This window comes from Mobula hypostoma, chromosome 3 (assembly GCF_963921235.1).
Source record: "Mobula hypostoma chromosome 3, sMobHyp1.1, whole genome shotgun sequence".
NCBI lineage: Eukaryota > Metazoa > Chordata > Chondrichthyes > Myliobatiformes > Myliobatidae > Mobula > Mobula hypostoma.
The window spans coordinates 30,721,029-30,746,865 of record NC_086099.1 but is presented as its reverse complement, the minus strand read 5'-3'; the positions used below and the strand labels follow the sequence as shown (position 1 = coordinate 30,746,865).

The window sequence follows — 25,837 nt, the reverse complement described above, 5'->3', positions numbered from 1 at the left end:
ATTTCCTGAGTTCTCTGTTTTATCTCTTTGAAGTGTGTTTTCTTTCAGTACACTAATTTTAATAGCAGGTGAGAAAGCTTCTGGTTCTGACAAAATCTTCATCTGGTTCATTTAATGGCTGTAATATACCATTTCTTACGCGGCTTTGATGATACTTCGCCATGCAGCTATCGCTCACAAAAACCACAAATGAAACCAGTCTGCTGCACAAGGTCTCTGGTCTTGTACAAATACCAGATCACTGACTTTAAAATGAGTGCTAGCTCCAGTGCCAGCAGTGGTTCACCAAATCCAAATACATTCAGCCTACTTTTGTTTTGATTTCTCCTCTTGCATCTTTTTATTCTGTCATAGACTGAGCTGCCCTTTCTGTCAACTTGTTTGAAGCTGGGTGGCATGGAATTGTACACATGTGCTTGAATCATTTCCACCTTGGGGATTAAACAAGTTAGATCCTGGTAAAAGTCCGTCATAAATACCAAGAAAGACCACAAGAAACTATTCTCAATTTTGAAGTTGCCATTTGATACAGAAATATAGATAGGAACTGTATTATTCATTTTGCTTATGATCACTTTTCCCATTAATGGACCTGCAAAATATGTACTCTGTTCATCCAGAGTTTGTTCACCCACTGTCAGAGAGGATTTACTGGTGGGCTGTTGAGAGGGCATACGTTTCATCCAAGTATCTTCCCTATTGCTTGTCTATTCCTGACTCAAATAGAACATCTAGAAACTAGGTATTTCTTGGTGTCCTTCATGCAAATGTATCTCCTGTGGTGGAATAACTCAGAAAGAAACACAAGAAACTAGCTGTCTAACTTATTTTTCCATATAATTATAGTACCAATGTGTCATTTTCCCATTCTCCATCCTATTGGCTATGAGTTAGTGCAAAGTTTAAAGTAAATTTATTTAGAAGTATAGTCACATTTTATCAGGTCACTTTTTAGTCAAGGACTTGTGTGTGTCCAGGACAAAGATGTGGGCAGATAAAAATCATTGTGGACACTACCAACTCTACAAACTGCCTGCATAAAGTTGACCCCTGATCTTGCTAGCAAGTTGTTGGGTTGCATTGGGTGTGCTGTCCATCAAAGGCACACTTGCCCAGTGATTTGCCCACTAATTGCCAATAGAGTCAGTGCATCCACATTCTGATATTACTCCTGTATATCATATAGTGATCATATGCTGGCAATGTTTATGCCTATCTCTCCTGTCTAGCCGCGGCCATCAGGGTACATGATTATGATTTTCATACTGCAAGCTACTTATGATGAATCCAAAGTTTCAACCATAAAATATTTGTGGAATTTTGTCACTCTCTAGACAAAATCCAAACTACCTCTAAATAGCTGAGTATTAGCAGTCCCCCTTTGGAATGGGACCTTGATGATAAAACCAATTAGTACCATATCTCCAGTCTCAGTAGGTGTGACAAAATTATTCCAGCCATTTTAAGGCTTTACACTAGCAGTAACGTGGCTGGATCATAACAAACAAAACCATATGCATGTGGCAGCAACTTCAGTCCCAGAGCACAGTTTGATGTTTTGTGATGCAATAGTACATACAGGCATCTGGGCACTTTGTTTACAAATACATGTAGCGGGAACATATGACAGAAAAGCCTTGTGTGCTTTCTCCATGAGTCAGTAAGGTTATGACTGATCTTTTACTTAGCCTCACTTTCCTACACTAATCTTGCATCCCTTGATTCTCTTACTATTGGAAAACCTGTCAATTTGTATTGAATATATTCAGGGGCCATGCCTGAATAGCCTCTCAATTAGGGAATCCCAACAGTTCATCATCTGGATGAAGATATTTCTTCAAATCTTAAACCTGAGTGGCAGTCCCATATTTTGTGATAGTAACCCATGGTTGTAGCCATGCCCATTCAGGAGAAACATTGTATCTAACAGCTACCCAATCAAGACTTACAGGAAATGTTCTCAGAACTTGAAGCCTTAGGCAGATATTTGATTCAGCAAAATGGCCTGAGTTCTTCCAGCACTCAACTCACACAAAATGCTGGAGGAACTCAGCAGATAAGAGTCATAGAGCATTACAGCACAGAAGTAAGCCCTTTGGCCCATCTAGTTTGTGCCAACCTATTATTCTGTTTAGTCCCATCTAGCTGCATCAGAACCATAGCCTTCCATATCCCTCTCATCAATGTACCTATCCAAACTTCTCTTAATTGTTGTAACTGAACTTGCATTCTTGACTTCCGCTAGCAGCGTGTTCTATACTTGCAATTCCCTGTGAGTGAAGAAGTTCCCCTCAGTTTCCCCTTGAAGTATTTCACCTTTCAGCCTATACCTATGAGCACTGGTTCTAGTCCCAGCCAACCTGAGGGGAAAAGTCTGCTTCTGCTTTTCATGTCTTTACCCATCAGGTAGCAGCTGTGGAGGGAAATGAACAGCAGCAGTCTCTTCATTGATACAACTTGTCTTTTTGCCTCTTCTTCCCAGTCTTTTCCTGCAGGCTGTAAGGCACATTCTGCACTTAAAAATCTAGCATTCATCTTTTGGCTAATATTGGCTATTACACATCGAATGCTTCCAAGGTCATTAATAAGCTTAACGAGCACAGATCTTCATTCTTCTGATCTTTCTCTGATTTTCTTTTGCCTACATGTTCACTAATTATTAGTCAACGAACAATCGTAGAGGTACGTGGGTATTCTCCCAGATTCTTCATATAATTTATGGGTGGAAAAAAGGTAAGTAGGTTTGGAGAGACATTGACCAGATGATATCCTACCTCTAAGCTGCTACTGAAACTAGAATATTTACGCAATTCTTCTGAGTAGGTTTCTATTCAATCATAAACCTGTGTATATTGGCAATGATGATACGGTGTCAATAACCCATTTGAACACCTTTCATTCGTTATGTGCCGTGTCGTATAGCCATGATTGCTGTTGGCAAATGTTTCTACAGAACTGGTTTGTCATTGCCTTCTTCTGGGCAGTGTCACTAGAAGGCGGGTGACCCCAGCCATTACCAATACTCTTCAGAGATTATCCGCCTGGCATCACAACCAGGACTTGTGGTATGCACCAGCTGCTCATACAAACATTCACCACCTGCTCCCCTGGCTTCATGAGACCTTGATCCAGGGGGACAAAGCAGGTGCTACACTTTTTCCAAGGGTGAGCAGCAGGCTAGTTGAGGGAACAAGTGCCTTACTCCTCCTTTGGTGGAGATGTATCTCCACCCCGCCACCCACTGTTGAACATAAACGCAGGATAAACTCAGCTCTCTTGATGGAGGGGGTTCTGCCTGACACTTGGTGGAGTGAATGTAACCACTGGCATGTGCCCTAACCAGAATGTTGTTTGGAACTTACATGTGAATATAGACTGCTTTGTTAAGATTGCATTGATCCATTGCATTTTTATTATTTATTATTTTACGGAACGTGGATTTTGCTGGAAAGGCTGACATTTAGCTGCTCATTCCCAACTGCCTTTCAGATGGTGGCAGTGAGCCACCTTGAACAGCTGTGGTCTATGTGTTGAATGCATTCCCACAGTGAAGCTAGGGAATGAGTTCCAGGACTTGGTGTCACTGCCTGGAATATAGGCAGCATGGAAGTTTTGCAATTCACCGGAGTAAGCCTGAATGTCATCTCAGTCGTGTACTCTAGGACCGCTTCATTATTTCTGGAGTAGAGAGCAGAATTAAAGATTATGCAAATATTCCCACTTTGGTATGACGGAGGGAAGGTTGATAATGAAGTAATTAAAAAGGTCGGCCTTGGAACATTACCTAGCCAAACTTCTGCAGTAAAATTCAGGGGTTGAAACACTTGACCTCCAGTAAACACAGTCCTCCTTCTCCGTGTGAGATAAGGTTTTAAACAGTGAGGGTTCCCCTACCCCCCCACTCACTCCGATTCTCCTTGACTTCAATTTTACAGTTCTCTTTGCTGCTTTCAGTTAAGTGTTGCTGTGATATTAAACGCAGATACTGTCACCACACCCCAGAATCCAGCTCCTTTGTCTATATTTGGACCAGGGCTCCAAAGACATCTGCAGCTGTATGGTCCTGCCAAAAATGAACATCAGTGAGCGAGCTTTTGTTGGAGAAAGGACCACTTTATATCATCCTTGCCTATGCTTTCCATACCCTCATTAGTGACTGAGAGTGGCAGAAGTGATCTTTTTGGTGACAGAAGATGCTGGGTGATTTAATGCATTGTTTGGGTGGTTGCTATTGTGGCTGAGTAAGAGATGCAGCTATTGTCCCTGTTTCCTAAGGTGGGGGAGTCTAAGACCAGAAGACAATGTCTCAGAATAGAGGGGCGTCCTTTTAGAACAGAGATGAGGAGGGACTTCTTTGGCCAAAGAATGGTGAATCTGCAGAATTCATTGCCACTGGAGGCTATGGAGGCTAAGTCATTGGGTATGTTTAAGGCAGGGGTTATTAGATTTTTGTTTAATCAGGGCATGAAGGGATAAGGGGAGAAGGCAGGAGATTGGGGCTGAGAGAGAAAATGGATCGGCCATGACGAAATGGCAGAGCAGACCTGATGGGCCAAATGGCCTAACTCTGCTCCTATGTCTTGTGATCTTACGTTCAGTGCACACAACTGTTTGTTGATATTGAGAAGTTATGCCTGGTCTATCCAAGACAAGATTACTAATGTGTATCAAAAAGAAACAACGGTTATGACACTGTCTCCTGAGGAACTTCCCACCAGCATGAGAAGCAGTCGTTCACTTTGACTGCCTGCTTTCTATCCTCAGCCAGTTTTGTTTCCAAACAGTCACTGCTCATGGACTGTAAGTTGGATATGGTGCTTCATAAATGTGTACTGTTAAAAATATAATACATTATTATCCTATTTAAAATATAATACATAACACATGTTCTCTGTTAATTCTCAGCTCGAGTGTTTTTTAGTCAAATACAATTTGCCCTTTGGGAAGGTCAAGTTGGGTTTCACCTATCAACTCATATTTAATTAGTTTTGGATTTTTTTTTTCCAGACGACTGCTTCTTAAAGTTTTCTCACACTTTTGGAGATATGGGCCTAATGCAGGTAGATCAGAATCAGGTTTATTATCACCGGCACGCGACGTGAAATTTGTTAACTTAGCAGCAGCAATACATAATCTAGCAGAAAGAAATAATAGTAATAAATAAAATAAAACATAATAATAACAAATAGACAAGTAAATCAATTATGTATATTGAATAGATTTTAAAAAACATGCAAAATAAAGTATATAAAAAAAAAGTGTGGTAGTGTCCAAAGCTTCACTGTCCATTTAGAAATCTGATGGCAGAAGGGAAGAAGCTGTTCCTGAATCGCTGAGTGTGTGTCTTCAGGGTTCTGTACCTCCTACCTGATGCTAACAGTGAGAAAAGGGCATGCCCTGGGTGCTGGAGGTCCTTAATAATGGACACTGCCTTTCTGAGGCAACGCTCCATAAAAATGTCCTGGGTACTTTGTAGGCTAGTGCCCAAGATGGAGCTGACTAGATTTCTTCTACAGCTTCTTTCGATCCTGTGCAGTAGCCCCCCCCCAGACAGTGATGCAGCCTGTCAGAATGCTCTCCACAGTACAACTATAGAAGTTTTTGAGTGTATTTGTTGACATGACATGGGATAAATGTAGGTAGACATCTTAGGCAGCATGAACAAATTGGGCCAAAGTGTCTGTTTCCATACTGAATAACATTACAAATCTCTTTTAGTTTGAATGACCTGAACACAGAACATTTTTTAGAAGCCCTTCCCCCCCCCATTGAAAAGGATGCAAGATTTGCAATGCCCATTTCTTTGCCGTAGTTTTCCTATTGAGATAAGTGAAGTTGTGATATTTGCCACTTCTACATTTCCTTCCCTTGATAACCTGGACTGCAGTCAAACTGGATAAGGTGGTAGTTCTCTGTTGAACCCTACCAATCTTCGCATAAATTTCTCCAGTTCAGTTTCTCTGTTGCTGTTACATTGATTTTGGCATCAGCCACTTTGTTGGTGGAGACACTGTGGATCTGTGACTAATAGAGTTCAGTTTTAGGACACAGTTTCATTGCCTTTATGCTAAAAATCATAGGCTTGACACACTGGAAACAAAGCTGTTCTTACCATAATATTATAACAAAATATAATTATATATAATCTACTCCCCTCAGCTGGTGAATACTACATAATTAGACATTAAGCTGACAACTTTTGAAGAATGACCTAACTAGCAAATAACTCATCATCTAAAAGTATATTAAAACAAAACAAGAATGTTGCTCTTCTGTACAGTTAATTTATTGGTGCTAGTTGACTGACTACATAAACAATTTTAACATGCTTTCTCAACGTTCTTGTAGTTGTATAGTAAAGAGGCTTTTATTCCCTTTCAACAGAGTCAGAGGTTCATAGCGGTCCATCATGGAAAAAGGCCCTTCTATAAGCCCAACTGGTCTATGTTGATCGAGATACCTATCTACACTTAGATTTTTGACTACTTGTGCACCTCATAATTCTATAAACTTCCATAAGGTCACACCTCATCCTCCTTCACTCCATGGAAAATAGTCCCACATATGCAATCTCTCCTTATTACTCAAGCCTTACATTCCAGCCAACATTCATGCGAATCGCCCCTGCACACTCTCTAGTTAAATCACATCCTTCCTACAGTACAGTGACAAGAACTACACATAATATTCAAAGTGTAGCCCAACAAATTATTTATACAACTATAGCGTAACATTCCCAAATCCTATATGCAATGTCACAGCATGAAGACCAACATATTTCACATCTTCATCTCTATCGTCTACCTGGTGCTATCACCTTCTGGAAGTGATTTTATATTTATCCCCTGAGGTCTCGCCTTTGCAAAATACACCTCAGGGTGGATTTTGTTACTTGGGCTCCAGGATTGTATTTTTGAATGGTTATAGCCTTGGCCAGCAAGGGGTTCTAGAATGCACGGTGTCCAGTCGTGTGAGCAGAGTACTGGGCAGGTAGCTAGTGTGGAGTGTGTGCAAACATCTTGCTGCCTAAATGAGCCTAGTGTAGGAAACAGCTGCCAACTGCAATAAAAATGACACTTAAAAATTCTCAGTGAGTGGAAGTCCATGAAAAAAAGCAACAAATGAAATTAAAAGCCTATGGCAACCAAAGCAGACATCCCACCCTGCAAAAACTCATTTCAGGGAGGTAGCACCATCAATTTGCGGGAGACTTCGGGAGAGGTGGGATGTCTGCAATAGAGTAGCTCCTGAGCAGCTAGCCAGCTAGTTTAAATAATGTTAGCTATGCTAATAAATGAATGACACCTGTTAAACTCACCTCAACACGTCTTTTACCTTTTAACCCACCATGGGCAATAGAAAAGTTACTGTTGCAAACAGTGCAGTGAGCAACACTGTCATTATTTTGACCCCTATTAGGCAGGGGTACACTTTAGTGTAGTCTGGGGTGACGTACGTTTTATATTTTCTTTTTTTGGAACACTCTGCCACTCTGACATTTTTTGGAACTCTCTCACTCTTGCTCTCTATCGCATGCGCTCTCTCACTCGTGGTCGCTCTCTCTCGCACTTGCTTTCTCACTCTCACTCTCTCTCGCGCGCGCTTGCTTTCTCACTCTTGCATTCTCTCGCTCGAGGTTGCTCTCACTCAGGCTCGCTTTCTCACTCTTGCTCTCATTCTCACTCTCTCTCTCTCGCGCTTTCCTTCTCGCTCTCACTCTCTCTCCCGCTCTCTCTCTCGTGGTCACTCTCACTCGCTCTCGCTCTCTCGCGCTTGTTTTCTCACTCTCACTCTCTCTCGCTTTCTCACTCTTGCGCTCGCTCTTTCACGCGCTCTCTCATGCTCGCTCTCAAAAAAAATCAATTTCTGGGACATTGTATATAACTTGCGGGCATCAGGGAGCCACTATTAATTTGCGGGAGACTCCCGGATCTTCCGGGAGGGGTGGGATGTCTGCAAAGAATCATAGATACTTGAAGAAAAGCAGCAGATGCATCCACAGTAAAGGTCAGAAAGGGAATGAAGTAAAGGGAGAGACGGGTGAAAAGGGAAGTCAGCATGCAAGAGTGGTGGGAGAACGGAGCAGGAGACAGCAGGCAAAATAGTGATTCTTAACACTGAGGTCATATGTAGTAGTTTAATAAGTACTTTATATTTTTGTACCATTATAATTAGTACAGTTATTAGGCACTTGTGTTACAGCTTATGGGAACTGTTTCTGAATTGAATTCTGAATTGAAGGTGTAATTAAGAAGGTAGTGGACCAGAACAAATAATACAATATGTGTGAAAATAAGAAGGCAGCTGATAAAGCACCAATTATGAAACAAGACCCCAGGCTGACATTGTATGAATGAGACTTGAATGCAGAACTGATTAAGTCTGAAGTGAACACTTCATAGAAGCACTGTTTGCAATGAAGAGTTTTGAGGCAGAAAGCATTAACAGACTGAGTAACACACATCAAATTTGCTGGTCTCGGCCTGAAACGTCGACTGTACCTCTTCTCCTATCATTTTGGATCTCCCCCTCCCCCTCCCACTTTCAAATGTCTTACTAGCTCTTCCTTCAGTGATTCCTGACGAAGGGTGGTGGGCCTGAAACGTTGACTGTACCTCTTCCACCAGCAAATTTGATGTGTGTTGCTTGAATTTCCAGCATCTGCAGAATTCCTTGTGTTAACAGACTGAGTAAGCTTACATTTGGTTAAATTTACAATTATATATTTATAGCTTTGTGAATAATTAATTGCACAGTTTCATATGCAAACAGTGGGAACAGTGTAGTATATAAGAGTAAGCACGTCTTTGAAGAATTGAAAATATTACATAACCTTGATGTATCATTGTTCCTGATATTCAGTTTGAAATGCTTGCCTTCACTTAAAGGATGTTCTGTTACTGGTTCTACATTGTTTTGGTGATAATACTGGCAGCAACACCAAAGAAACTCACAGATTCCATGACCTGGTTATGCCTTCACAGGAAATGTGAGAAAATGGGAAAATAGTTTAATGTAACAGAAAATTCAAAATATGGACACACAGTTTCAAAACACAAAGTAAATTTATTATTGAAGTGCATAAATTTGTCACCATATAGAAGAAACACAATCGAATCAATGAAAGACCATACCCAACAAGGTGGACAACAACCAATGTGAAAAAAAAACAAACTGTGAAAATACAAAAAGAAAGTGAAAAAAGAATAATAATAATATGTAATAAATATCTTGAACATAAGATGAAGAGTCCGTGAAAATAAGTCCAGTTTAGTGATGGGGGCGAGTGAAGTTGAGTGAAGTTTTCTTCATCGGTACAGGAGCTTGATGTTTGACGGGTAATACCTGTTCCTGAATCTGGTGGTGCAGGTCCTGAGGCTCCTATACCTTCCTCCTGATGGTAGCAGTAGAAAGAGAGTATGGCCGGGGTGGTGGGGTCCTCGCTACAACAGTGCTCTGTATAGATGCACTCAATGGTGGGGAGCTTTTTACCCATGATAGACTGTGCCATATCTATTGCTTTTTGTAATATAAGGGCATTGGTGTTTCCATACCAGACTGTGATGCACCCTGACACTGTACTTTCTACCACACATCTCTGGAAGTTTGTCAAGTTCTAGCTGACATGCCGAGTGTTCACAAACATCTAGAAAAGCAGAAGCTCCACCATGCTTTCTTTGTAATGGCACTTGTGTGCTGGGCCCAGAACAGAGCCTCTGAAATGATAATACTGAGGAATTTAAAGTTGCTGACCCTAGCCACCTCTGATCCCCCTTGTTTAGGGATCAAACAAACCCAACTTCTACAATATGCTTTTTGAAATGGTATTTACTACATCAAGGAATTAGAATTTTTAATTATGTGAAGGATCTGAAAATCTAGGATTGTCCTTAAACAGAAAAGATTAAGGGAGGATTTAACAGAAGTGTTCAAAACCATAAAGTGCTTTGATGTAGTAAATTGCTTCTGGTGTCCAAAGGTTTGTTAACCAGAAGAGATGATGGTGAGTTGACAAGGGCAAGGAGATGTGGAAAAATAACTTAAAAATCAGTTGAATAATACACTATCTTTTTAAAAAGCATGATAATAAAAGTGATTAGAGTCATAGAAAATAGTCATGGAGTCATAGAGCACAGAAAACAGGTTCTCCAGCACAACTCATCCCGGCTGATCAATTTACCTGTCTGAGCTAGTCCCGCTTGACTGCATTTTTCTGATATTCTTCTATCCATGTACATTTGCAACCGTCTTCTAAATGTCATAATTGTACTTGTCTCTATCACTTCCTGGGAATAATTTGTTTCTGAGTACCTCCAACTGATAGACTCTGCTGGGTGGCAAATTCTGTGTGGGGAGTTGGGTGCTAATGCTTGGACAAATATCTAATAAATCAGGGTAATTTGATTTTGCAATGCAAGTATAGAACACCTGCTCCTGAAGCTTCAAGCTTTGCTGTGCCTGATGTCCTCTGTCAATTCAGTTAAAAGGTTCTCATATTTAGAATAGATGGAAATATTTCACTTTGGTATAAACACTAAAGTTTCTGCAGATGCTGGGAATCCAAAGTAAACACAGCTTCTCTTTAGTGTGATTTTTAAGGTTTTTATTGCACAAATCAAGGTGCTCTGCAAGTTAAGTCTAAAATGGCAAGTGTATCCTTAATATTTGAACTTCAAGCTTCATCAACAGGAAAGATTGGTTTGATTTTTTTTGGAAGCTAATTAATATACTACTAGGCTGTAATTCCTTCAAGGTTAAAATGGACGATGTGTTCTTCAATAACACTTTTTCGCTTCCGTTGTTTCTTTTACAGAGAGGCTCCAGTTACTGCTCGTTAGTGACAAATCAAGGGAAATACCAGCTTTTTGCACGGACTTGTTACTTTAAGGTACTCATCTCATTTCCTTCTTCAGTGCATCCATTTGCTTTGTGCCAGTGATGTCAGACTTTCATATGAGAAAGGGTGTAAGGAGATACAGAATATGCAATGTGCACACCAGTCTGCTGCTAGACATCCACAGCCGGCGGGGTGAAATCTGTTTGTCAGGTTGATGTAATGCTTTAAATTCCCTCGGGTATCCGTGGTCAGGACCTGTATCTACAAAGTATGTCACTGCTGAGAGCGGAACAAGGATGGAAGAGTGATCAGCTTTCACTCTACCCATGTAAATAAGGCACAGACAGGAAAGAGCTTCACTGCATAATTAATGTAATTGCAATAAACCAGATTCAAAATAGGGTGTTTCTGTTTCTCAGCAACAATCTGACTCTCTTCCCTTGCCCACTACCAATCTATATTATATCGACTAATCATCTCTTGCTTTCGGCATAACTGCACTAGATGTTACATAAATAGGTTTAATCTGTTGCTAGCAGAAGGATAGGAAAGTGCTCTGTCTCCTAGTTCTATTTCTGCTTTCAAAAACAGGAGACAAGTTAATCTTCACATAAAGCCAAAGAGTATCAAATAATAATACACCTATCATTCAGTACAATCTCTATTTCTACCTCTTCTGCGCTGAAGGTACAGCTTAATGATAAAGCAGTGAAATTATTACAGTGTATTTAGAAATAAAGCAGTAACTGCACTGCCATCTTGTGCGTCATTGCACTTTCTACACGTGACAAAATGAGTAGACTGCATCTTTCAGCTGATCAGTAAACAGTTAAAGACTCGTCAGTGACCAGGCTTTCCATATAATCATATAACAATTACAGCAAGGAAACAGGCCATCTCAGCCCTTCTAGTCCGTACTGAACTCTTACTCTCACCTAGTCCTACCGACCTGCACTCAGCCCATAACCCTCCATTTCTTTCCTGTCCATATATCTATCCAATTTAACTTTAAACGACAACATCAAACCTGCCTCAATCATTTCTGCTGGAAGCTCGTTCCACACAGCTACCACTCTGTGAGTAAAGAAGTTCCCCCTCATGTTATTCAATCAGTGAAAATTCTTGATCATAGAGCATTACAGCACAGAAACAGGCCCTTTGGCCCATCTAGTCCATGCTGAAACATTAATCTGCCTAGTTGCATCAACCTGCACCTGGACCAGAGTCCTCCACACCCTTCCCATCCATGTACCTATCCAATTTTTTTCTTAAAAGTTGAAATCATCATTGCAAAGTGCTTTGAGAGACTGGTTCTATCACATCTGAAATCCTGTCTGTCCTCTACCCTGGACCCCGATCAATTTACCTACCACACCATCAGGTCAATAGAGGACACCATCTCCACGGCACTTCACTCTGCCCTGACCCACCTGGACAGCCCCAACTCTTACGTCAGAATGCTGTTCATTGAATTTAGTTCAGCATTCAATACTTTGATCCCCTCCAAGCTGATCGCCAAACTTGGCCAGCTCGGTATCAGCTCATCCCTCTGCAATTGGACCTTGGACTTGCTGACTAACAGACCCCAATCAGTTAAATTAAACAACCTCTCCTCCTCCACTCTCACCCTGAACACCGGCGTGCCTCAAGGCTATGTGCTGAGCCCTCTTCTGTACTCCCTTTTCACTAATGACTGCATTCCTGTACATGGTTCTAACTCCATAATCAAGTTTGCAGACAACACCACGGTGGTTGACCTGATCAGAGGGGATGACGAGACGGCCTACAGGGACGTGGTCCAGCACCTGGCTGCGTGGTGTGCTGACAGCAACCTGGCCCTTAACACTCAGAAGACCAAGGAGATCACTGTGGACTTCAGGGATGCTAGGAGCCACACTCACGTCCCCATCTACATCAATGGAGCTGTAGTGGAGTGTGTATCTAGCATCAAATTCCTTGGTGTCCACATTTCCGAGGATCTCACCTGGTCCCTGAACTCCTTCATCCTGATCAAAAAGGCGCAACAGTGCCTTTATTTCCTGTGGAGCATCAAGAAATCTCACCTCTGTCCCAGAATACTGACGGACTTTTACCGCTGTACCATTGAGAGCAAACTCACCAACTGCATCTTGGTGTGGTATGGCAATTGTCCTGTATCGGACCGCAAAGCACTCCAGTGAGTGGTGAAAACTGCCCAGCGGATTATTGGCACCCAGTTGCCCACCATTGAGAACATCTACCATAAATGCTGCCTGGGCAGGGCGAAAAGCATTATCAAGGATGCATCTCACCCTAACCATGGACTTTTTACTCTCCTCCCATCCGGTAGGTGCTACAAGAGCCTCCACTCCCGCACCAGCAGGCACAGGAAGAGCTTCTGCTCTGAGGCTGTGACCCTACTGAACCTCACATCACAGCGCTAAACAATATTGCACCCATATTGTACTGTCTCAGTACTTTTATATTTGTGTGCTGCAGCACTTACTTTTTATTCGCAGTTATTTTGTAAATAACACTATTCTTTGCATTTGTGGTCAGATGCTAATTACATTTCATTGGCTTTGTATCTGTACTCTACACAATGACGATAAAGTTGAATCTAATCTAAATCTAATCTAATCCAAATTGAACCCGCATCCATCACTTGTCCTGGCAGCTGCTTCTACACTCTCACCACCCTCTGAGTGGAAAAAAAGTTCCCCCTCATGTTCCCCTTAAACATAGGGACATAGAAAACCTACAGCACAATACAGGCCCTTCGGCCCACAAAGCTGTGCCGAACATATCCTTACCTGAGAAATTACTAAGGGTTACCCATAGCTCTCTATTTTTCTGAGCTCCATATACCTGCCCAGGAGTCTCCTAAAAGACCCTATCGTATATGCCTCCACCACCATTCCGGCAACTCATTCCACACTCGCACCACTCCCTGCATTAAAAAAACTGTACCCCGATATCTCCTCTGTACCTACTTCCAAGCACTTTAAAACTGTGCCCTCTTGTGCTAAACATTTCACCTTTCACCCTTAACCCATGACCTCTAGTTGTAGTTTCACCCACCTCAGTGAAAAAAGCCCCTATCTACACCCTTCATAATTTTATATACCTTTATCAAATCTCCCCTTAAACTTCTATGTTCTTGAGCAAAGGTTTTTGCGTTACTTAACATCCCATAACAGCTTGACTGAAATGAGGAAAATCGGGGAGGACCTGAATGGGGCTGCAAATTGGATTGTCACACATTTGTATTTTTAGCAAAATTCAACTCCACAGAAGTCAAAGGCAAGATGTTAGAAGTTTGAAATAAAATTTAAAAAGTAGTGGTAATACTCAATGCCAGCTCCTGTGCAGAGAGAAATAGAGTTAATGTGTCAGATCTACAGCATTTCATTGGAATTGAAAAGAGTTATAACTAGGGTGCAGGGAGTAAAGTTGTGTTTTGAGGACAATGGGCAGGGGCATGAATGCATACAGAGGCTTTTTCCCAGGGCTGAAATGGTTTCCACAAGAGGACACAGGTTTAAGGTGCTGGGGAGTAGGTACAGAGGAGATGTCAGGAGTAAGTTTTTTTGTGCAGAGAGTGGTGAGTGCGTGGAATGGGCTGCTGGCAACGGTGGTGGAGGCGGATACGATAGGGTCTTTTAAGTGATTTTTGGATAGGTACATGGAGCTTAGAAAAATAGAGGGCTATGGGTAAGCCTAGTAATTTCTAAGGGACATGTTCAGCACAACTTTGTGGGCCGAAGGGCCTGTATTGTGCTGTAGGTTTTCTATGTTTCTGTAGCAATAAGGAAGTGCATAATAGAAGAGAAGACAGGAGAGATGAAATGGAAAGAGAATTAATGATGCAAGGCAAAAAGGTCAAGTTGTCAAGAAATGGTGGGTATAAATAGAAATAGAATCACTATCAGAATCAATGTTTAGAGTGTGAGCGAGATAGAGAATTAAAGTAACAGGTGACCAGATGCTCAGAGTCACACTCTAAGACTGAACGGCAATGTTCTGCAGAATGGTCACCCGCTCTGTGTTTATGCATGGTTCTTCTTGTGCAGTATATTGAGTTCAGTGGACTGAATGAGTCTCTGGTAAATCACTGTTTCATTCAGAGCCTTGGATAATGAGAAGAAAAGAGGTATAATCAGTGTAGCTGAGGGAGCCAGTAATCTACGACTTGACAGGAGCTTATCCACCAAAATGGAGAATGAACACAGCACAATAAGATAGAATTCAAATAAATGCAGTAAATATGAGCTTCATACAAGGTGTGGAAAAGCTATAATGAATTTCACGTCACCTTTTGCACAAAAATTCCATGTGTCTAAAAAAAGTTTGCATCTAGTCCCTTTGTCCTGTCAATATTACTTTCATTGTGGTTTTAGTAGTATAGTGGAAGCTGTATTACCTGTCAAAATATTTTAAGCTGATGAATAACTTAAAGCCTCAAATTCTGGTCTTAGGCTTATGATGTAACATCACTGTAATTCAGATAATGAAGATAGATAGGTATATTATGAAAGGAACATTGCAACATGATATTTTCAAAAGAAGTAAGATAAAATCTAGAAGACAGAAAGAACTATAGTTTTATAGAACTTTTTATTGTCTTCCTTTTATAGAAGACAAAAAGTTACCAATACCTTATGCATGGCTTTGCCGGCATAAGTTCAGATGGATAATTTCCATGTCAAGCAGTAGGAATGGAGATAAATGAAGTGCTAAGAAATCATAATTTCAAAGTCTACTTTCTGAAACATAGGAATAGATTTAGAGCAGAAGACCATAAGATATATGAGCAGAAGTAGGTCATTTGGCCCATCGAGTCTGCTCTGCCATTCAATCATGGGCTGATCCAATTCTTCCAGTCATCCCCACTCCCCTACCTTCACCCCATACACATTGATGCCCTGGCTAATCAAGAACCTCTCTCTTTCTACTTTAAATACACCCAATGACTTGGCCTCCACAGCTGCTCGTGGCAACAAATTCCACAGATTTAACACCCTCTGTCAAAAGTAATTTCTCCACATCTCAGTTCTAAAAGGATGTCCTTCAATCCTGAAGTTGTGCCCTGTTGTCCTAGACTCGCCTATCATGGGAAATAACTTTGCCATATATTATCTGTTCAGGCCTATTAAAGTTCAGAATGTTTCAATGAGATCCCCCACCTCATTCTCCTGAACTCCAGGGAATACAGCCCAAGAGCTACCAGACGTTCCTCATACAGTAACCCTTTCATTCCTGGAATCATTCTTGTGAATCTTCTCTGAACCCTCTCGAGTATATCCTTTCTAAAATAAGGCACCCAAAACTGCACACAATAACCCAAGTGTCTCACAAGTGCCTTATAGAGCCTCAAAGTCACATCCCTGCTCTTATATTCTATACCTCTAGAAATGAATGCCAATATTGCATTCGCCTTCTTCACAATCTTCAGCAACTGTGGGATCGAGTTTAAGAGCCGAGAGGTAATGTTGCAATTATATAGGACCCTGGTCAGACCCCACTTAGAGTACTATGTTCAGTTCTGGTTGCCTTACTATAGGAAGGATGTGGAAACCATAAGAAGGCTACAGAGGAGATTTACAAGGATGTTGCCTGGATTGGGGAGCATGCCTTATGAGAACAGGTTGAATGAACTTAGCCTTTTTTCCTTGGAACGACAGAGAATGAGAGGTGACCTGATAGAGGTGTATAAGATGATGAGAGAGATTGATCGTGTGGATAGTCAGAGGCTTTTTCCCAGGGCATGGTTTTAAGGTGCTTGGAAGGAGGTACAGAGGAGATACCAGGGGTGAGTTTTTTAAGCAGAGAGTGGTGAGTGCATGGAATGGGCCGCCGGTGACGGTGGTGGAGGCAGATACGATAGGTCTTTTAAGAGACTCCTGGACAGGTATAGGAGCTCAGAAAAATAGAGGGCTATGGGTACCCTAGGTAATTGCTCAGGTAAGGCCATGTTCGGCACAGCTTTGTGGGCCGAAAGGCCTGTATTGTGCTGTAGGTTTTCTATGTTTCTACAACCAACTCAACCTGGAGGTTAACCATTAGGGTATCTTGCACAAGGACTCCCAAGTCCCTTTGCATCTCTGCATTTTGAATTCTCTCCCCAACTAAATAGTAGTCTGCCCGTTTACTTCTTCCACCGAAGTGCATGACCCTACATTTTCTAACAGTGTATTACATTTTCCAACATTGTATTTCATTTGCCACTTTTTTGCCCATTCCCCTAAACTACCTAAGTCTCTCTGCAGGCTCTCGTTTCCTCAACACTACCCACTCCTCCACCTATCTTTGTATCATCACAAATTTAGCCACAAATCTATTAATACCGTAGTCCAAATCACTGACATCTTCATCATCATCATCATCAGTTGCCGTGCCCATTTTGAGCTTTGACTACCATGGCCCACACTCTCCTGTTTTGGGTCAAGTGGATCAATTCATTGGTATTCATTTCCAGTTCTCTGTCTGCTCTCTCCATCATCATTTGTCTCTGTCTTCCTCTTGCTTTCTTCCCTTCAATCCTTCCCATAATTACCATGCATTCTAACTCCTCTTTCCTAATCACATGTCCAATGAAGATATGTTGCCTTTTCATGATCTCATACATTATTTCTCTTTTTGTGTTTGCTCTGTTCATGACATCCTCGTTAGATATTCGTTTCGTCCATGATATTCTTTGCATCCTCCTCAAAAACGACATCTCTGTTGTTACAGTTCATTTCCTCATGTTACTAGATATTGTCCAACATTCTGAGCCATATAACATAACTGGATAAACGTAACATTTCAGTACTCTGAGGTGGGTTGTCATGCCTAGTTTAGTATTGGTCAATATACTCTTCATTCTCGTAAAGGTGTCTTTTGCCATCCCTATTCTTCTTTTGATGTCACCCAGCTTCCTAAGTAGCAAAAGTTCTGTACTTGTTTTATGTCTTCCCTGTTTATTCTCAGCCTGCAGATAGGATTCTCCTTCTTCTTGGATATCACTGTACATTCTGTCTTTTTGCAATTGATAGATAGACCCATTTTTTCACTTTCTTCAACAATTATATCAATTAAGTTTTGTAGTTCTTCCTCCGTACTTGCAATTAACACAGTATCATCTGCATATCTGAAATCATTGATGTTTTCACCGCCAACTTTGATTCCTAAGATATCTCTTATTTTTTGTAATATTGTTTCACTGTACACATTAAATAAATCAGGGGAGAAAACATACCCTTGTCTAATGCCTCTCTTGATTTTCGTAAACTGACTCACTTCTCCATCTATTCTTACAGCGGCAGTTTGTTCCCAGTACAGATTTCTGATTAGGCGGAGGTCTTTCAAATCTAGATCTAAAGTTTTCTGTAATATTTCAAATAACTTATTGTGCTTCACTTTATGAAATGCTTTTGTGTAATCGATAAAACAAACAAATCTTTTTGCACTTGAATAGCTCGTTCTGATAGTATCCTTAACATCAATATTATGTTTCTTGTTCTTTGTCTTTCACAAAACCACATTGTTCTTTACAACTTGTATCTTACTTTTCAACTCTTGTTCTTTTCAGCTTGTATCTTACTTTTAGCTCTTGTCATCAAAATTCTTAGAAATATCTTGGTGATATGACTCATTAAATTTATGGTCCTATGTAATTCATATTCTATTGCTCCAGATTTCTTAGGAAGAGTGATAAATACTGATTTTTTCATCTCTTCTGGTGTTATTCCAGTCTCATAAATGTCATTGATTAAATCAGTAAGTTTTTCAATTCCATAATCTTCAAGGGCGATAATTTGTTCTATTACTAAGTCATCAGGACCTGCTGCCTTTCCTTTCTTCATCTTATATATTGCATTATGAACTTCAGATTTTGAAATACTTGGGCCTTCAATATTTTTCTTAATTTCTGGTTTTTCGCCTCGATTGTCTTCAAACAATTCCTGAATATACTCAGTCCATCTGTTCATAATCTCATCTTTTTCCATGATAATGGTACCGTCCATTGCTTTCAAACATCCACCTGAAGAACAGAGGAGCTTTTTACCAGTGGTATTCTTGATTTGTTGATGTAACCTTTTTGGATCAGTCATAGGGATTCTTTCTATTTGCTCACATTCCTGGTTTAACCATTCTTCTTTGGCTTTTTGACATAGCTTTTAACTTTTTTATCTAAGGACATATTTTATAGGATTTGCTTTCTTCCGTCTCCTTTCTTCCATTAGATTTTTGATTTCATCTGTCATCTATTTATTCTTTGTGCTTTTTACTTTTTTAGGAATCACTGACTTTGCTGATTCTACCAAGGCATCCTTTAGACAGTTAAGTTTCATTTCTACATGATTGCTGTCACCTTCAGCATATTCTATTTCTAGACTTTGAAATCTATTCCTTACTTCAATTGTAAACTTTTGTCTTAAGTTTTCTTCTTTAATTAATTGCAAGTAGTCAAGGGATTGTTCAGGTTTTTGCTTCTTTAGTTTTTTAAGTTTTACTTTAACATGACATACTATTGGGTTATGGTCACTGTTACAGTTTGCACCTGGATATGTTTTGCATTGAGTCACTGAATTTCTAAATCTTTGGTTTATAGTAATAAAGTCAATTTGATTTCTAGTGTTATCACCTGGACTTTTCCAGGTCCTCAAATGTCTTGGATGGTTTTTAAAATAGGTATTCATAATGACCTGATTATTTATCTTGCACCATTCTACCCATTTCTCACCTCTTTCATTTCTTTCCCCTAGTCCAAATTTTCCTGTGGTATTTCCATCAGCACCTTGTCCTACTTTAGAATTTAGATCTCCCATGACAATAACAATATTTTGAGATTTGCATCCATTCTTTGCTTGTTCAACCTCTTCATAGAATTTATCTATATCTTCATTTGTTCCATCTGTTGTTGGTGCATATACTGTATAATTGCTCAATCAAATGGTTGTCCTCTGAATCTAACAAGGAACACTCTTTCTGATATTGCCCAATGTCCTGAAACACTTTTCGCATGCTTTCATCCATAAGAATTCCTACTCCATTAGTATGGGATGTTCCACAAGAATAAATTAGTATTTTATTTCTGTTCTGACATGTTCCAGCACCTATCCAACAAACTTCTCTAATTCCCATGATGTTAATCTTTAGTCTTTCCATTTCATTTATCACATTGTCCAATCTTGCAGCTTGATATAGGGTTCTTAAATTCCAAATGGCAATAATTTTCTTTTGTGTTACTTAAAATTTATGAGCAGTAGCTTGATGATGGTCGGGGATCCCCTGCTGACCAGAATCAACCCGACCAAGTGAAGCATCTTCAGAATTGTCTTGAAGATCCTCTTGATGCTGTTGTTGTGTGATACATTTTGTGAGTTTGACCATGGTTTTTTTAGCAAATAGATTCTAGGAAACCTAGTATCTAGCAATGGTGGTTTGCTGTTCCCTACCGTTGGGTGAACTAAAGAAATTGCCATTTCTCTTCCCAAATATTCATCCGCCTGTACTACAGCCATTGACATTTGAGGTCTTAGCTCATCCGCCTTCTCTGTCAGAAGTTCGGTTACTGAACTTGCCGGATCTGCCGTTGGCCTTCACTCGTATCCTGAGCAGGAACCCTTGAAGGTGCTACTGTTCCGGGTCAGAGCGGCCCTGGGAGCAATGATTGACTAAGGGGTAACTCCACTTTTCCCAAAGCTCTGTAAGTCCCCAATCGGAGCCTCGTCACTGGTTGCAATTTGGAGTCAAACCCAGGACAAATCACTGACATACATCATAAAAAGCTGTGGTCCCAACACCAATCCCTGTGGAACTCCACTGGTAACCGGCATCTGACCAGAATAGGATCCCCTTATTCCCTCTCTGTTTTCTGCCGACCAGCCAATGCTCCACCCATGCTAATAACTTATTTGGCTAAGCAGCCTCATGTGCGGTACCTTGTTGAAGGCCTTCTGAAAATCCAAGTCTACCACATCTACTGCATCTTCTTTGTCTGTCCTGCTTGTAATTTCCTCAAAGAATTGCAGTAGGTCTGTCAGACAGGATTTTCCTTTCAGGAAACCATGCTGGCTTTGGTCTATCTTGTCATATGCCTCCAGGTACTCCATAATCTCATCCCTAACAATTGATTCCAACAACTTCCCAACCACTGATGTCAGGCTAACAGGTCTATAGTTTCCCTTCTGCTGCCTCCCACCCTTCTTAAGTGGAAATAACATTTGGAATTTTCCAGTCATCTGATACAATGCCAGAATCTATCAATTCTTGAATGACTCCTCAATCTCTTCAGCTACTTCCTTCAGAACCCGAGGGTGCATGAGGAGATTTATCCACCCTCAGACCATTAAGCTTCCTGGGCACCGTCTCAGTCATAATTTTCACTGCATAAACTTCACTTCCCTGACACTCTTGAATGTCCAGTACACTGCAGATGTTTTCTACTGTGAAGACTGATGCAAAATACGCATTCAGTTCCTCTGCTATCTCTGCAACTCTTATTACAATATCTCCAGCGTCATTTTGTATTGGTCCTGTATCTACCCTCGACTATCTTTTACACTTTATATACCTAAAAAAGCTTTTAGTATCTTCTTTGATATTAGTTGCCAGCTTCCTCTCATAATTCATCTTTTTCTTCCAAATGACCTTCTTTGCTTCATTCTTCAAGAATTTTATAGTTATAATTAACAATCCCTTTTATATAATTTTAAGCAATTATATGATATTTAACATTTGTAATTAATTTTCACATTATCCTTGCTTAATTTGAGCCCTCAAATTACTTGTAATTTTTTTTCCAGTTCATTACAGAAATAAGCAGTTGGAGAAGTATTGTGAAATGTTGCCCCTTGGTGTTATTGAGGGACTAAAATTATAATCCCATTAGTGTTTTGGGCCTGTCCTATTTCAGTCTTCACCCCAATTGTCTCTGCGGATGAGCCCTGCAGTGTGTCCTCTCTGAGTATTGCTATGGTATTCTCCTTTATGGTATTCTTCCCACCCCGACACATGCAAAAATGCCATTCCCTATTCCCAGTTCCTCCATCTCCACGCATCTGCTCTGAGGATGAGGTTTACTGTTCCAGGACATCTCAAATGTCCTCTTTCTTTAAGGATCGTGGTTTCCCTTCTGCCGTCATCAATGATGCCCTCACCCACATCTCCTCCATTTCCCGCACCGGTTCTCACCCCATCCTCCCGTCACCACAACAGGGACAGAGATCCCCTTGTCCTCATCTACCACCCCACCAGCCTTCAGATCCAGCACATTATCCTCCGCAACTTCCGCCACCTTCAACAGGACCACACCACTAAGCACATCTTTCCTTCTCCACCCCTCTCTGCTTTCCGCAGGGATCGGTTCCTCCGTGACTCTCTGGTCCACACATCCCTCCCCATGGATCTCTCACCTGGCACTTATCCCTGCAAGCGCAGTGCTACACCTGTCCCTACACCTCCTCTCTTGCCACCATTCAGGGCCCCAACCAGTCCTTCCAAGTGAGGCAACACTTCACTTGTGAGTCTGTTGGGGTCATCTATTGCATCTGGTGCTCCCAGTGCAGCCTCCTCTACATCGGTGAAACCCGACGCAGATTGGGGGAATGCTTCATCAAGTACCTCTGCTCCATCCGCCACAACAGACAGCATCTCCCAGTTGCCACCCACTTCAACTCTGCTTCACATTCCCATTCGGATATGTCCATTCATGGCCTCCTCTACTGCCATGATGAGGCTAAACTCAGGTTGGAGGAGCAACACCTCATATACCATCTAGGTAGTCTCCAGCCCCTTGGCATAAACAAAGAATTCTCCAACTTCTGGTAATTCCCTCCCCCTCCCTTCCTCTATCCTATGCCACTCTTCCCCCTCCCCCAGCTGCCTATCACCTCCCTCATGGTTCCGCCTCCTTCTACTACCCATTGTGTTTTCCCCTATTCTTTCTTCACCTTTCCTGCCTATCACCTCCTTGTTTCCCTTCCCCCACCCCTTTATCTTTCCCCTTACTGGTCTTTCACCTGGAACCTACCAGCCTTCTCCTTCCCACTCTCCCCCCATCTTCTTTAAAGGGCCTCTGCTCCTTCCCTCTTCAGTCCTGACGAAGGGTTCCAGCCCGAAACGTCAAACAATCTTTTCCACGGATGCTGCCCGACGTGCTGAGTTCCTCCTGTGTGTTGTGAGTTCTCCTTTATCAGTAGTACAACCCTTACACCTCTATTTTACACTCTGCTCTGTCACATCTAAAACAACAAAACCCAGGGGCATGTAGTAAACCTTTCCCTCATGTAGTAAAATCTCTGTAACAGCAGCAACATTGTAATTCCATGTACTGATGCAGATTCTAACTTCATTGTCCTCACTTATAATACTCTGAGCATTCAAGTATAACCTGTGCCTTGCTGTCCCTCCTTTCAGTGTGACTTGTCATACTATGCAACCCCACCGCCTGGTGCTCTGCTGTCATGTTCCCCATCCCCCTACCCCTCTGGTTTAGACCCTCCTGAGTAACGCCAGCAAAACCTTGGTGAGGATATTTATTCCCCTCCCATTCAGATGCAAAACAATCTTGTTTGTACAGGTTCTACCTGCCCTGGAAGAGAGCCCAATGATCCAAAAATATGAAGCCCTCTTTCTCGCACTATCTATTTAGCCACGTATTGAACTGCACTATGTATCCCTTTCTCATCTCACTACTACGTAGTGCGGGTACTAATCCTGGTTGCAACCCTAGAAGTCTTGCTAACTCCCTAAAATCCCTTGCAGGACCTCATCCCTGCTCCTGCCATTGCCATTGGTACAACAGGGACCGTGACCTTTAGCTGCCGTTCTCCCCCTCAGACAGCGAGACATCCTTGATCCTGGCAGCAAAGAAGCAGCACATCCTTGAGTCTCAGCTGCAGCCATTTACCTTTTGGCATTGTGCACAATGAGCAGCAGAGTGTCGCTAGTGTATAGGTAAACGGTCGAATCAGGAGATTAGAGGTGAATGTGGTGAAAAAAAAATAGGATTGTTGAAGGATTAATATAAACGTATCAGTGGTGATAGGTGTGAACTCAGTAGGCGAAAGGGCCTATCTCCATGCTAAGTCATTCAAGGATCTCTGAAAACCATTTTCCTTGCGTACTTACCATGAGCAGATTCTGAGCTAATGAAAACTGTTTATGAATTAATCCGTTGCACGCTATTGGACAATTCAACTGTTGTTAAATTGATTTAATTTTGCAATATTGATAATGAATAAAATGTTTGTAAAAATATATGTAGTACAACATGTGGCCAAGTGGTTAAGGCATTGAACTAGTGACCTGAAGGTGGTGAGTTCGAGCCCCATCAAGGGAACGTGTTGTGTCCTTGAGCAAGGCACTTAATCACACATTGCTCTGTGACGACACTGGCGCCAAGCTGTATGGGTCCTAATGCCCTTCTCTTGGACAACATTGGTGTCGTGGAGAGGGAAGACTTGCAGCATGGGCAACTGCTGGTCTTCCATACAACCTTGTCCCGGCCTGCGCCCTGGAGAGCAAAGATTTTCCAGGCACAGATCCATGGTCTCACAAGACTAATGCATGCCTTTACAACATGGAAGTAAATTAGTGTCTGATTATTATTTGCAACATTAATTCAAAACTATAGAATATTTAAAAAATATTTCCTGCCATTTCTTTAAATTAAAGAAACGCAAACAACAGGAATTCTGCAGATGCTGGAAATTCAAGCAACACACATCAAAGTTGCTGGTGAACGCAGCAGGCCAGGCAGCATCTCTAGGAAGAGGTACAGTCGACGTTTCAGGCTGAGACCCTTCGTCAGGACTAACTGAAGGAAGAGCTAGTAAGAGATTTGAAAGTGGGAGGGGGAGGGGAGATCCAAAACGATAGGAGAAGAATGTGTGTATAAAAATAAATAACGGATAGGGTATGAGGAGGAGGTGGGGCATGAACATCGACTTCTCTAACTTACGCTAATGCCCCACCTCCCCTTCGTACCCCATCCATTATTTATTTTTATACACACATTCTTTCTCTCACTCTCCTTTTTCTCCCTCTGTCCCTCTGACTATACCCCTTGCCCATCCTCTGGGTTCCCCCCCCCCTTTGTCTTTCTCCCTGGGCCTCCTGTCCCATGATCCTCTCATATCCCCTTTGCCAATCACCTGTCCAGCTCTTGGCTCCATCCCTCCCCCTCCTGTCTTCTCCTGTCATTTTGGATCTCCCCCTCCCCCTCCCACTTTCAAATCTCTTACTAACTCTTCCTTCAGTTAGTCCTGACGAAGGGTCTCGGCCTGAAACGTCGACTGTACCTCTTCCTAGAGATGCTGCCTGGCCTGCTGCATTCACCAGCGACTTTGATGTGTGTTTCTTTAAATTAAATGAAGTTTTGACACAGGAAATAGATTTAATTATTGTATCTCAGCCACTCCAACTTAAATACTAAAATATCCATCTTTATTTTCAGGGTAATTTAGTTGCAATAAAACACGTGAATAAGAAAAGGATTGACCTCACCAGACAAGTGCTATTTGAATTAAAACATGTAAGTATACAAATTTCTGAGCTTCAGAAACGATCTTATCAACTCTGTGCATGAACTCAAGTACTTCTAATGATTTGTCTGTTACAGATGCGGGATGTGCAGTTTAATCACTTGACAAGATTCATTGGAGCCTGCATTGATAGTCCAAATATCTGCATTGTAACAGAATACTGTCCTCGAGGAAGCCTTCAGGTAAGATGGTGACACAATTGAGATGAAGATGGAAACTATAGCAATTTTGCTTGAAGTATAGTTACTTGGTCACTGATGTAGCTCACCACAAGAAATCACATTACTATTTTCAGTTCTTATTTGATGAGGAATCACTTACAGCTAATGAGTTATTAAGATAAGAACTGGTCTGTTATTCAATGGAAAATGATATGGAAAATAAGTGAGAGAAAGAAAATGGAAACTTATTTTGAAGGGACTGTAACTGAAACCATTCACATTGTCAAAAATAGTATGCTGTTATATTTAATGCTTTTGTGAAACAG

The 25,837-nt window shown here is 41.3% G+C and overlaps 1 protein-coding gene across 1 annotated transcript in view; it reads left to right on the top strand.

Moving 5' to 3' along the window:
* npr2 (natriuretic peptide receptor 2) overlaps window positions 1-25,837 on the top strand; it is a 160,107-nt gene that overhangs the window by 65,179 nt on the left and 69,091 nt on the right. Inside the window, exons 10-12 of the mRNA XM_063042843.1 lie at window positions 10,814-10,888; window positions 25,263-25,340; window positions 25,428-25,532. Of these exons, the coding sequence (XP_062898913.1) occupies window positions 10,814-10,888; window positions 25,263-25,340; window positions 25,428-25,532 (258 nt within the window). The remainder of the gene's footprint in view (window positions 1-10,813; window positions 10,889-25,262; window positions 25,341-25,427; window positions 25,533-25,837) is intronic.